The sequence below is a fragment of the Enhydra lutris genome, unplaced genomic scaffold (assembly GCF_002288905.1).
Source record: "Enhydra lutris kenyoni isolate GAN:26980312 unplaced genomic scaffold, ASM228890v2 scaffoldscaffold1, whole genome shotgun sequence".
Taxonomy (NCBI): domain Eukaryota; kingdom Metazoa; phylum Chordata; class Mammalia; order Carnivora; family Mustelidae; genus Enhydra; species Enhydra lutris.
This window is the reverse complement of record NW_019154085.1, coordinates 21,496,070-21,509,772: the sequence shown is the minus strand read 5'-3', so window position 1 is coordinate 21,509,772 and position 13,703 is coordinate 21,496,070. Positions and strand designations below refer to the sequence as shown.

Genomic DNA, 13,703 nt, shown 5'->3' with positions numbered 1-13,703 from the left:
ACATTCTATCTGATTCAATAAATTGTCAGTTAAAAAAAATTAATGGAGGGCCATCAAATCTATGACATCACCTAAAATATTTTATCACATGGAACATAAAAACAAATTAAAAATGAAATCTATTTTTGGCATTAGTTCACAGGGGCATAGAAATTCCCACAGTAATACTCCTCTTTCAAATAGAAAAAAATAACTTTCTCATGTAAGCTCCAATTTTTAGTATTCTTGACGTGGTTTATTAGATAAGTGGTTTAGGGTATAAAGTCAAACCATGGAATGGTAACATGTAGTAATTGATAAAATTATTTTCCTTTAGAGTTAATTATTTCACACATAATATGTTATATATTCATCTTAGTTGCATGGCTTCCCAGTAAAATAAGAATGGAGTTTGCTTTTTTGTGTGTTGTTGTATTTTGTTTTGTTTCTAACTAGAAAGAAACTGAGACTCAGAAATATAGTGTGAATTGGTGGTGAGGTCAGAGGACATCACTCATTTTCTGCAAATCAAGACAATGGGTTCCATTAAAGTGTCCAATCATCACCATTCCCATATTCATCTGTACTTAGTATATATATGAATGTTCAGACTGGAGTGGGGAAAACAACCAATGGTATCACAAACATATCCAGAATAAAGTATCATCAAAATTATAACATGCAATTATATTTTATATATAAGGATATATATATATATATATTTCTTTCCCTAAATTATTTCTATATTTGATACCCTTTAAGACTAAAATTTTTCATTATTAGGGTTTTTTTCTATCAGAAACTACAAATTACTATGAGAAAGCAAAGTGCTGACATTTTTCTGTCTTATATCTAAGTTTTAACAACTTTTAGGTGACACTTTTCCCCAAGAAAACTTTAATCAAATATAAGCACAAAAGGTTCTTTTATGGTTCTGCCATGCCTCATGAGCAAGTTAAATAAAAAGCCGATAGAAACGAACATGTGTAGGAGAGGACATTCAAAGGGAGTGTTCCAGCTAAGGTGACACCTGCATTATTACATCTGCCAGAAGTTTGTGGCTGCAGGGAAATGGCCAACTTTACTGAGCTCAATTTAGCACTTGAATGCCCAAGTGGAACTCACCAGGTTTGCCCTAGATTGTTTTCCTAAGCAGTAGGCACACCTATGATTTTTCAGCACTTACCAATGGACACAGTTTATCATACTGAACATGGTGATGTTCAGATGACAATGGGGCCCTTCAAAAGTGTACTTTACTCTTTCTGACTGCATTGACTATAGCAGTAAGTGGCAGTGAAGGAGGAAAAGAAGATTATCAGAATTAAAACAGTAAAAAAATGAAGGCTATAGAATATTGGACAAAAGCAATTACTGGATAATTTGTACATTAATCCACAGTAAATTGAATTTATATTAACAATTAATAGAGAAATGGATCCAAATCTAAGCCCCCTATACTTACATAGTGGAAACTGTACAATGGTCATATCCCCTCTTTTTAAACCTATAAATTGGACGACAACAGATTCATTTTGATATGTTAATCAGAAATAGCCAAAGCACCCAAAAATTAAAATAAGGAAATAAAAAATTTAAAGAGACACAAGCAGAAGATAAGCAGATTCTCAAACCTGGTAATTAGCACCCTCATGGTTTTTTTCTTGCCTGTTCATGTTGGGTTTTTTTTTTAAGTATCATTATTATCTTTCAACCTAAAATTGCTAATCCAACTTGATATTATAAATTAAAATGTTTGGAGTGTAATGTCCTGAAATAGTCCCTGCTCATAGACAAGCTTTATTACAGTTGACTTCCTTCCTTACTTATAGCAGAAGGGGTTCAACTGAGAGATCCTTGTACCTGTGCTTGTCTATTAATTACTAACATAGTTGAAAACTTTATCATATGTGCTAGTTCTATGGTGATGGGACTGTCATGCTCTATTGACTACTGTTACTATATTGAAAGTGTCTATTATATGTAAACTTATTTCCCTCTGTTTAATTCATCTTGCCACACTCCTCAACATACATGTACAAATACATGTGTGAATACATATATATATTCATATATATGTGTGTGTGTGTATACATATACACACATTTACATATAGCACAGGAGTGAAATTTCAAACATCCTGAGCTCTGGAGTCCTGCTCAGGTTTGATCTCACACCTGTCATTTATTAGCATGTGATAGCAAGGAAGTTGCTAAGTATCTCAGTGCCTCAGCTTACAACTGTAAAATCAGGATAATTACTGATCTCCTTAGGTTGTGGTAAAAATTAAATGAACAGTGACTGATATGTAGTCAATAAATTTTCTGATTATTGTCTTACACTTGGAAGGCACTCAGAATTGTTTGATTGAATCAAAATCTGGTTTTCTCTATTAAAAGATATAATTTTAAATCCATTCTTTTTTTTTTTTTTTTGAAAGATTTTATTTATTTATTTGACAGACAGAGATCACAAGTAGGCAGAGAGGCAGGCAGAGAGAGAGAGGAAGAAGCAGGCTCCCCACTGAGCAGAGAGCCCGATGCGGGGCTTGATCCCAGGACCCTGAGACCATGACCTGAGCCGAAGGCAGCGGCTTAACCCAATGAGCCACCCAGGCGCCCCTTAAATCCACTCTTTTGTTACTTCAGGGAATCAGTTACATCAGGAGAACCTAGCTGATGAAGACATTTGACATTTGATTTATTTGATTTATGGTACTTGTACTTTTGCCCTTCAGGTCAGGTTTATTTGCATGACCTGAATTGAATCTATCTATATGCTAATGGAGGAAAGGATTACAGGTGAGGTTTTTGTACTTTTTAATAGATCAAAATAAGTATATTTTTTTCTTGTAATGAGTATTTATGAAAATGCTATATGGGAGTAGCATTATGTGTGAAAGAGTGTGGGGAAAATAGTCATATTAAAATGTGGATAGCTCAGTTGTGAAAGCCAATGGATAAAGCTTATGCAAACGTTGCAGCTCCACTAAAAACTCTGACTGAACTTTTCTTAAACTCCCTGCAACGTGATCCAGTAACATGAAGTTAACAGGTTAAACACCTAAATCCCAGTGCATATGCATTACAGGCATTGGAATCCTATATGATACAAATCACATCACACTGAGTAAAGAGAAACTTTTCAAAACTTAAGAAATTCACCGTAAAATATGTTATCACTCTAGGTCGATTAATGCTACTACACCAGCTTATAAATTTGGGGAACTTCCTAGAACCGTCAACTTTCCTAGCATGCCCTTGGGCAACAATAAACAATTTAAGAGGAAAAGGAGAAAGTCAGTGAACTCAAGTGGGGAAGCTGTCTAAATAATGGCTATCACCTGAGTTGGTAAGAATGGCTATTGCTTTGGAAGTCTCCCAAGGGCTGCCCTTGCTATGTTCGTGTACTGGAGATGGCAAACCAAGTTCTGATGGGAGCAAGCACTTGCAGCCTGGACACTGAGTTGATTATTCTAACACTGGTCTAAGGTCTCATCGCCCCTGAACTCGGCTGGGATTTCATATACTATCCTCAGCATGACACACGTTCATTTCCACCATTCAAGGAAAGGAATTTCTATAATTTTCCCCTTCTCACGACATGGAAAACTCAGTTATTTCCATAATGCCAACCTCATTACAAACATTGTTTTGTTTCCCCTTTCCAGCCTATGGACACTCACATATACTAAATACATGGGTATATTCCATTTAGGAGTCAAATTCTGAACTTCATCTCAGATGACTGTATGTAAATACAAAGCATAGACTGGCCATCAATCTGAATGATGTTCTCATCCTCTGCTAGTAAAGATGTTTATTGGATTTTAGAAGAATTTTAGCACGATTAACAACTGTAAAATAGAAATTTTTGTTCATTAGCATAATGGAGTGTTATTGATCTTCTGATAAGAATAGCATTTGTATTACTTGCTATCACAGCTTCTTTTAAAAAAATACATCTGGTATTAAAACAAGTGACACTGCATCATCAAGAAAGTTAAGAAATGGCATATTATAAAATACATAAGCAAATGCAAATTGTGTGACTCTAAAAAATAGTCTTTAAATGTATCTGTCTGAAATCACAAAATACTCTTCATTATAATAAGTAGCTTTTTCATTTTCAGGGGGAAATGAGGGAAAACCTTCTTAGGCATTCACAGTGTGCCAAGTGTCCTTTACATTTATATTAAGTTTCACAGTAACACTCTAGCAGACATTAGCAGAAAGCATGCGAGGCCAGAGAAAGGAGGGAGGTCATGTGCAATTCCACAGTGGGGGAAAACTTCACACCTATGTATCTGACTAGCTCCAAAGCCTGTACTCTTTCCAACACACAAGAAAGGAACCAAGTGAAACTTAACCCACATCTGGCATTCTATACTTTGTCCCTTCTTTAAGTGTCCCTTTTCTCCCAGCTGAGATCCCCAGTGCCTGTTTTCCAGGGGACTATCAGAAAAGTGCAAAGGGACCTCAGCACACTGGCACCAGAGAGATGCTAAGGAGAGAGAATTTGGGGGCCATGTCAAATCACCCCAAATAGTTACCTCCTGGGTCTACAAGGAAAGTCTGACTTTCCAATGCTGGAACAGTTGAGATTTTGAAATAAAGTGAACCACAGATAAATTTAAATGAAAAAGAACTGATCTTCATAAACTTTTTGGAAACTGGCAATGCATAATTCAGCTATATAATGTCAACTGCTAATAGAGTTATTATTACTGTTGGAGTAGTATCTGCCTTGATGACTAAGCCTTCTTGGATATGCAGAGGCTGAGAAAAAGCAGAAGATGCCATAATCTAGGGTAATGGTGAAGATAACCAAAATAGGACAACAAAACTCAAGTCCTACACCCTTACACTCCATCAGCTACGATATCCATTCAATTTCGGACCTCTATGTACCACACAATGACTGAGACAGGTAGCTTCAGTGGACATCTATTCTTTTTTTTTTTCTTTTTTTTACTTATTTAACACTTCTAAATAACAATCATTTTCAAATTGCTATGTGTGCATCTAGGATACTCCAAAAACAAAAACAAACAAACAAAAAACCAAAAAAACAAGAAGAATTAAACAATAAAGTGTCATTCAGAAAATAGTGAGTTCAAGGTTTAGGTTTACCAACACCATGGATCACCTGTGGAGTCCTTAAGACAAAAGATGACTTTAAATATAATGTTTTAGACCATTCCAAATTATTAAAAGCTTTATATAAAAATTTCTAATGTTGATCATTATGGACAATAGAAAATATGTCTATTTACAAATGTGCTTATGCCAGAAAATGAAACCTAAAAACATTAAATTGTCAGCAAATAAATGTAAGAGAATGTGGAAATCAGAAAGATAAGTGATCTGTAACAATAAGTGGGTCTAATCCTCCGAGGACATTTTTCACTCTCAATATACACTTATTTCCGCTTAGTTAGAACCTCAACCTGCTTTCTGGTTGCAACAAAAACTATTCAATTAAAACATAGAATTGGTCCAAAAATCAGAATGTATATCAAGTGAAAATTTAAATCACAACAACAGCTGCTATTTTTCACCCCAGGTCTCTCCCACTGCTACGAACATCACACTGTAAGTTTCTAGCACCCTCCTGTGGTTTAATTGGAGTGGTTTCCTAGGCATTTGAAATCAGTTGTCTGAAACTGGAAGCCGTAGAACAGACTATAATTCAACATGGAAGTTCTGCTGGCCTCATAAACCAAAGAAAGGAAACCTCAAGTCAGCAAAATTCTAAGATGAATGTATAGGCTCAATTGTTAACGTATTTGCTGTCTAGTGTTCTTTTTATGTGATCACTAGGAAGGACTTATAACAACCACAGCTAGTTTCATTTTTGGCAGATTAGAATCCCCCATTTTCAAAACCAAGCATTTGTTGTGGGCAACTGTTCAATAGATGAAAAGGAACCTCGTTTTGCTCAAAAAGAAAAGCAAGTGTTATTACTGCCCAGTTCATGTGCATCTTGATTAGGTAAACACAGTGACTCAATCATATGCCACAGATGAAGGCTTTGAGAACTTTCCACTGTCTTCAACGTTTTAAGTGATTAATATTTTTACATTTACTCTAATCATTTGAGAATAACTTACCCCCCCCAAAAAAATTTCCTTCTCTCTAAACATATGCCTAGGCTTGTAATTGAGACTTTTTCCCAATAATTGTGTATTTCCAAACCTTCTTAAAGGCAGGAAGCTAAAGAGGATTATACTCTCTCTCTCCTAGATTGGTAAATGTTCCGCTTATCAAAGATCCATGATTAAAACCTATCTGTGATTTCATAAGCCTGAGGTGCCCCAACAAACACTCTTCTCATGAAAAATAAAGAAGTAGATTTTAAAGCACTGACATCAGAATATTCCGAACATGAAATGAAATTTTAAAAATAATTGGCCATGAAGGAGATAAAAATGTAAATAAGTGAGAGGTAAAGAATTTATTAACAGAACTTGAATGTGGCTTATTTGTATGCTGAACTAGAAGTCCCAATGTTAAAAATATCAGTAGAATGCAAAAGGAATACATTTGCTCATCAATAGACAGCAATATGTAGGTTGATATTAAGAGAAAAACCGACTTCAGAACTTAGAAATATTATAGAAAATAAGAATATTATTCATTCATTACTGATTAATAACATTTTGATCTAGGTAATTTTTGGTAAGTTAAATAGCACATGAATTCATAGATGTACACCAATTTTTATAACTTCAAAATACTTAATAAAAATACCACTATGTTTGATGGCAATGGTAGGAGTACAAGACTGCTAAAAAGATACCTTTCAAAAGGTAAACATTTAAAACTGCTATTTCTTGATGGCTACTGATTACCAACCTTGGCACTACGAACTTCACCAAAGAATTTTGAATTGAAGAATTTTGGCCAAATGCTTGAGGGTAAGAGGAAGACAAAAGCTGCACAGAAGGTATCTGGAGCGAATCAGAACAACACTGCCTTACCTGTTGAGCCCTTTCAGTGTCTTTTCCATGTTTAAAATGTCACGCATCTTATACAAAAACCACTTGTCAATGGATGTGAGCTTCATAATCTCATCAAGGGACATGTTGTCTTCCAAGGCCTGCCAAAAGGAGAAGAGATGCTTTCTTTGGCAAACATTTTATAAATGTCTTATTTGGTTGAAAACATAGAGCAACCATTCCTCTCCATGTTATCCAGAGAGCTTGAGGCTATAGACTGAGAATGGAACCGATAGGATATCATTGATGTTCCTCCCAATAAACCTACCAATGCTGCCGACTATATCCACTCATGGCGCGCCAAGGAGCTGTCTTGAGTTAATCAGAGCAGTCTGTGCTCCGAAAAATCCCCCTGACAGGCTCTGCTTCCCTGCTTTTTATATAACCATGTTGCTAATTATATCCTAAATTTGGTACATCTCTTTGGAATTAAAGAGAATCTCTTGAACCTACAGTTAAGTCAAATTGGTAGGAAAACCTAGAATCAATATCATGATCATTTAACTTGTATTTTGGAAAATTACCCTTTGGCAAATACCATAGTTTTATTACCTCATTCCACGCTCACACAGACCAGTCAGTGAAAATTTATGGATCAAATCTGGCTTACTGTTATTTCTTTAGAATATTTCCTCAGAGAGGACTTCAAACAAAAAAATTATTTTGAATCAGTTACTATGACTTTTGTGCTAAGACAGGCATTTTACAAAATCCTAATATATTCCAAAACAGTGTAGCAATAACTTCTGTTCTGATAGGCAGCTCAGCTTTTTCCACAAGCTTACTTTAGCAATTTCTCAGAAGTAAAATTACAACTATGGGTCATTAAGCAGAGTAGAAAAGGCAATGGAAAGAAGAGATAAACGCTCAAAACCCAAACCCTGATATTCAAAAGATGTCCACTCTTCTTCTTTACTATTTTTAGATGTATGTTTATACTCAATGAAAATTAATAATCAGATAATACTCCAAAACCACATATTCTAGAAATGGCACACTGTATTTTAAAATCCCATTAAGAAATTTATGTAACTAGTAATTCTGCTGTTATATTTCAACCCAAGGAGCTTAATTTTCTTTAAACTTTCACTGATTTCTAGCACCAGAGAGACAATGATTATAAGTGTTGAGAGACAGACAGCTCAGCTCATAATTCTGTCGACTAGCGTTAAGACGACACCTAATGGGAACTCAAAGTCTTGCTCATTTTATAATTCTATTCATGTTTCTTTTGTTTAATTCTCCCTGTATATTGCCAGTATTCTGTCTCATTTTCCAAGTGATTAAAGGTGCAATTAGCTGTTGGCCATCAACACTATGAGGGGGATAGAACCTTAAGTCAGTGACACTTTTGACAGAGCAGAGGAAGTTTTCACATGATCACACACTCTCAAGACCTCGCAGTTGTCAGAGGGCCTAGAATCTTGGATTCATTTCACCATGAGGAAGGACAACTACAGTCACACCCCCGGAGTCTAAATGAAAGCCAGGTCCTCCCCGTCTTATGAACTCATCTTCAAGCACCCCAGCTTTGCCACGTCACACGGCTACAATGAGGTTCATAATGATCCCAAACAAGTTTGAGGTTACTTTAATGTTTCCCAAATCAAAAATAATGCCCTGTATTCTCCCCAGATCGAAAGAGGTGATGATCCAGTCATCCTGAAAGAAGACTACAGCAAAAATCAGGCCTCAGAGCAACTTGCCCTTTTGTAAGGACCATGAAAGCGAGGGAAGATTTACTCACGCCTTTCATTCTTTTTCCCCTTCAGCCCTCCACCGTCCTCACTCTCTTTGTCAAAATCACCAAGTTCCTGGTTGCTGGGGCAATGAACAGTAATGATGACCTCTAACAAACAGAAATCAGTTCCTTCTGCTGGCGCGCTGGCAGACAATAATTTATACCTCAGACCCTGCACTTCTTGCTTGTATGGAGGGTGCTCTGTGCGAGAAAGGACCTCCACACATTTCCCCTGAAATCTCATCCTTTATAAGTCTGTTAGAAAAGAATGAGAGATTTGCTTGAGCTTTACAGCCTTGCCGGGAACTTGGAAATACTTCCCTTTTTCATCCCCCTCAAAATGGCAGAAATACGATTACTAGGCTTAAGGAAAAAAATCCATTTACTGCCCCTTGTCTGGAAAGAAAAAAATCATATGTATATGAATCTGGTGGAATGCTTTTTTTTAAACAAAAGACTGAAATAAGAACAATAAAGAAGGTAAAAAGCTTTCTGGAATAAGCTCTCGTCGCTGCTATCACCCACCCCCACTGAAAAATGTTAATTTCTCTATTACCATGGAACTCAATATTGAGAAATGTCCATCAAAAGACACTAGCATCTGCCAGAATTTCAATGGAACTTAATGTTCTGCATTCAGAAACCATAAAGATGAGGAGAGTATACATTATATGCAACGAAGGAAACATTCCCTCCCCTTCTCCCCTCTCAGCAGGACTCAGTATATGGACATGAAAGTTGCAGTGAGTTCAAAATCATTCACAGCATTTTGCTGTTGCTACAAAGGCAAATTACAAAAACAGATTTCCTCTTTAAAGACAAAATTCATATTTTCATCAACTCGTCCCACACGCACACATGCATGTATAAAATGGTCAGCGGGGCTTTGTAGCTCCAGGGTGGTTTGATACTGTTGGAGGATTAATGCCTAAGCTTCCTTAAATGTCAAAAAGCCATTCAGGGATTTCTGACCAGACAGGTCCCAGCTGCCCAAGTCACCTTTTATAAAATCAGATGAGCTGAAACTTCAAAACCCAACGCATAGTAAACATGAAGGGAGATTAATATGGCATTTAATTTGCATAAAAGGGAACCAGGGGGTGGAAGTGAGAACTGTGGGGCTTTTTTGTTCTAAAAATAAGACCGATAAAATAATTACACAAAAAAGCCTAGAATCACTGAAGATCTTTAGAGTTATTGTTGTCTAAACACAGAAAATGATGCAAATAAAGATTATTCTAAAGTCTGAGGTAGCCTATACTAATGATACTATTTTATGCATCTTCCTTTCTAAAATACAATTTTATACATTTTCAAGGAACAAGTAATCCAAGGGATAAGAAATGGCAGATCAATACAATCAGACCTACTTAAGAGTATTGACAAGATACATTCTAAAAGGAAGGAACATTTATTTTATCTATGTGATCATCCTTTAAACCTGCAATGTGTTCTTCAGTCCAGGTTCAAACCAAATTTTTAAAGGAGGGAGTAATATTTCATTAATTATAGAATAATCTTAAAAAAGCCACAGAAGTCTTCAGTATAATGCTAGTGAAGAAAATTATATTTTTCCCCAAAATCCCTGAATTCAGAACCATTTTATGTTTCAGTTTTACTTTAAAGTCCAGGTTGTCGGGGTGCCTGGGTGGCTCAGCTGGTTAAGCATCTGCCTTCAGCTCAGGTCATGATCCCGGAGTCCCGGGACCTAGCCCCACATCATGTTCCCCCGCTGCTCTGCGGGGATCCTGCTTCTCCCTCTCCTCCCCAATCATGCTCTCTCTTGCTATCTCTGTCTCTGTCTCTCTCAAATAAATAAAATCCTTTAAAAAAAAAAAACAACAAATAAATTAAAAAAAAAAAAAAGTCCAGGTTGGCTATATCCTAAAGAAAACAGTCGCTCTGGGCCCCTTATCACATATTACCTTAGCAATGGCATAGATACGGGTGCTGGATGGTTCAGCCAGCTCTCTTCTGAGATCTATGTTGGATGGCCATTCTTTGTTCATTGGGAGACGGGAAGTGAAACCATCTATAGATGGGTGGCACATTCTTAAGGCTTTCTGGAAACTTTCCTCAAAGGTGCGACCAATAGCCATGACCTGTAATGCACATTTAAGAACATGTATTTTTAAAAAGAGCTTATATATTTTGAATCTGAAACAGAAGTAGAAAGGGATGTTCTTCAGAAAAGATGTAGGAAAAAAACATACAAGAATATAACTGAGATTTAGGTGTTATTATTGTTACTTTTCTTTCTCTCTCCTTTTCTCCATGGTTTTGATAGAATGGGTCTTTAACAATATTAGGTCAGTCTTCTACCACGCCAGGAATTTAGCTTTATTTGCTGAGACTGTTGAGGAAATTGCCTGCACCTGCTCTCAATCATAATATTAAACTAAGGAATACAAGAAAAGAGCATATGGACACTTTCTTAATAAAATCTTGCCTTTATGCAAATGTTCTTTAAAACAGAAAACAAATAAAGAGAAGCCAGACATATATTAACACAAAAACAGAACTATTTCCAGATGGGTTATCAGTCACAATCCAAGACAGGTTGGCTTTCTTTATAACTAAGCATTAATATTAACAAAACCTTCAGAATTACAATGAGTACTGACAGATTCAGATCTTGAATGTAGGTGGAGTCTAAACTCCCCATGACAAATTCGACGTGTTTTCCCACCATCTTTCCAGCTGATTGTACACTAATCAATTAGGAAGACCATGTGGTGATTTCATTTGGACAAGTTACAACTCAGAACTAAACTTAAATTGCCTTTGAGCCTAACCAGTTATTTTCAGTGGATAACCACTGTCTTTGAATCTTTCCATGGAATAATAGATTGCTATGCATTTTTGGTCTTCAACTTAAAATAATAACAGTGACAATGTTGCCTTCAGTAAATTTCCATGATTCCTCAAACAGACCCAGGTTCCCATTCATGTCAGTTTGATAAAACTTCATGTCAATTGTGTGAAAAGATACATATTCAAAGATCACTAAAACCAAACAGATAACATTTCATGCTGCTTCCAATTTAATTAGAAGTAAGGAAGATTCTCAAGTACCGAGATAAATAAAATATTAGTCCAATTCGGATAGGCAACTTGCAAGGCATAGTGGTATTTGAAGGGGTACATAACATGGTTCTAATACTTGCTAGCCTAAGCTTGAGAGAGACTGCCAGGAATGAAATATTTTACGGTCCTATCAAATGAGGAAGATATTTCTGGAATATTTAATACAGTTTATAAGTATTACATATTTAAAAGTTGGCCATAAAGTAATGGGTTCTATAAGTAACTCACCATCAATAATTATTTGTAAGTATACTGTACGTAATGGTATATAAAATATGTTCAATGAAAGAAAAATTAACATACCTATATAATAACAAAGGAGTACATAACTGTATTTGCTCAAAATTTGTGCTTTTTAATATTTTATATTATTAAAATTCATCTTCATTAAGTGAAAATTTCACCATTTTTCATTGGAATAACTGACACGGCCCTAACCCTATTCCCTGACCCTATTCCTCTCCATTCTCAAAGTACCTGTATGTAAATACTGTATCTTAACCTTCACCACAGTTGAATTCATATTACATTTGGTTCTATTTATATATTCTGAACTTACTAACTGCAGATAACACGTAACAAATATCTACATCTTATTCTGCATCTTGCATGGAGTAAAAACTCGGGAAATGCTTCCTAACTTGAGTTGAACTAAATGTATGATGGGAAATATTCACGGACAACAAATGTCCCTTAGATAATAAACCTTAAATGAAAACATTACAGGAATTATCTCATATTCTTTGGTCTATAAATTTTACTGTAAGCAATGTGAAAAAGGGATACTTCCCACAAAATAAACTAAGTAACAGTTGTTTATTTGGCAGAAAAGCTACCAACAAAACTTTCCATGGCATTTGAGTTTTAATGCTATTGTGCACCATGGAGCATGAGAGGAAAAATAAGATTTAAAGCAGCTAGGAAGGACTACTGGTTTTTTTTTTTTTTTTTTTTTTTTTTTTTACACAACTAGTAGGGCATTTTAATTTAAAAGGTCAAATTTTCCTTATCTGTCATTACTTTAAAATCTTGCATTAATATCCTGGAAAGTAAGGAAACCAAAATAATAATAATAGTCCCTTGCACGCATGAATATGATTGACCAGTAAAATGTCTTTTTTTCTCTTTTCTCCTGCACTGCTGATGGATTTAAGCTGCACTTCCTGTGATTGGTGGTGCGTATTTCTGCAATGGCTAGTCTGAGGATAGGTAATAAGATGTAATATAGGGCAAATAAAGGCCAATATAGAAAAATAGGTCATAAGTAGTTCTTTGCTCTGTAGTCTAACCATTTTAGATATCTAGACATAGACGAAGAGCTCCTACATTGACCATATAAAGACAAAGATGAGATAAAATAAAATAGATGATAGGTCAATACATTGATAGAGATTGAGATTCACGCATACTGCTGATAATAAAAAATTCTACCCATAAACAATGACAACAATACTAATGAAATACATTTACTGGAGATTCATTATGAATCTACCTTAAAAGACATTACTAAAAATTTACATGTATTAATCCTAAACCTTATAAGAATCCCCCAAGATATGTATTATCATTTCCAGTTTTCGGATAGAAAACCTGAGGACCAGTGTCTCACATGAGTGTCTGTAACTAGTAAATGGCAACACCAAGAGTAAAATCCAAGCTCATTTGGTCTCAAGGCTCATGCTCTCTCCAAGCCAACTAGTTGCAAGCAGAAATAAAGCCCTTGGTGGGGGAGGGAAGAGAGTGACTATCAGAGACTAGGGGTCTCGATCCCTTTCTTTCATCTTATACCGAGGAGCACTCCATCTTTGAAGATGCATTAATCAAAAGCTAATTTTAATTTCAAATACTATAAAAAGGGAAATTATGAAAAGTCTAAAGCCCCTAAAAGCTTAGACC

General features: G+C 35.6%; 1 protein-coding gene across 1 annotated transcript in view; it reads right to left on the bottom strand.

Moving 5' to 3' along the window:
* LOC111156350 (carbamoyl-phosphate synthase 1) overlaps positions 1-13,703 on the bottom strand; it is a 124,159-nt gene that overhangs the window by 54,350 nt on the left and 56,106 nt on the right. Inside the window, exons 20-21 of the mRNA XM_022517180.1 lie at positions 10,646-10,822; positions 6,962-7,080 (exon numbers count right to left, since the gene is read on the bottom strand). Of these exons, the coding sequence (XP_022372888.1) occupies positions 6,962-7,080; positions 10,646-10,822 (296 nt within the window). The remainder of the gene's footprint in view (positions 1-6,961; positions 7,081-10,645; positions 10,823-13,703) is intronic.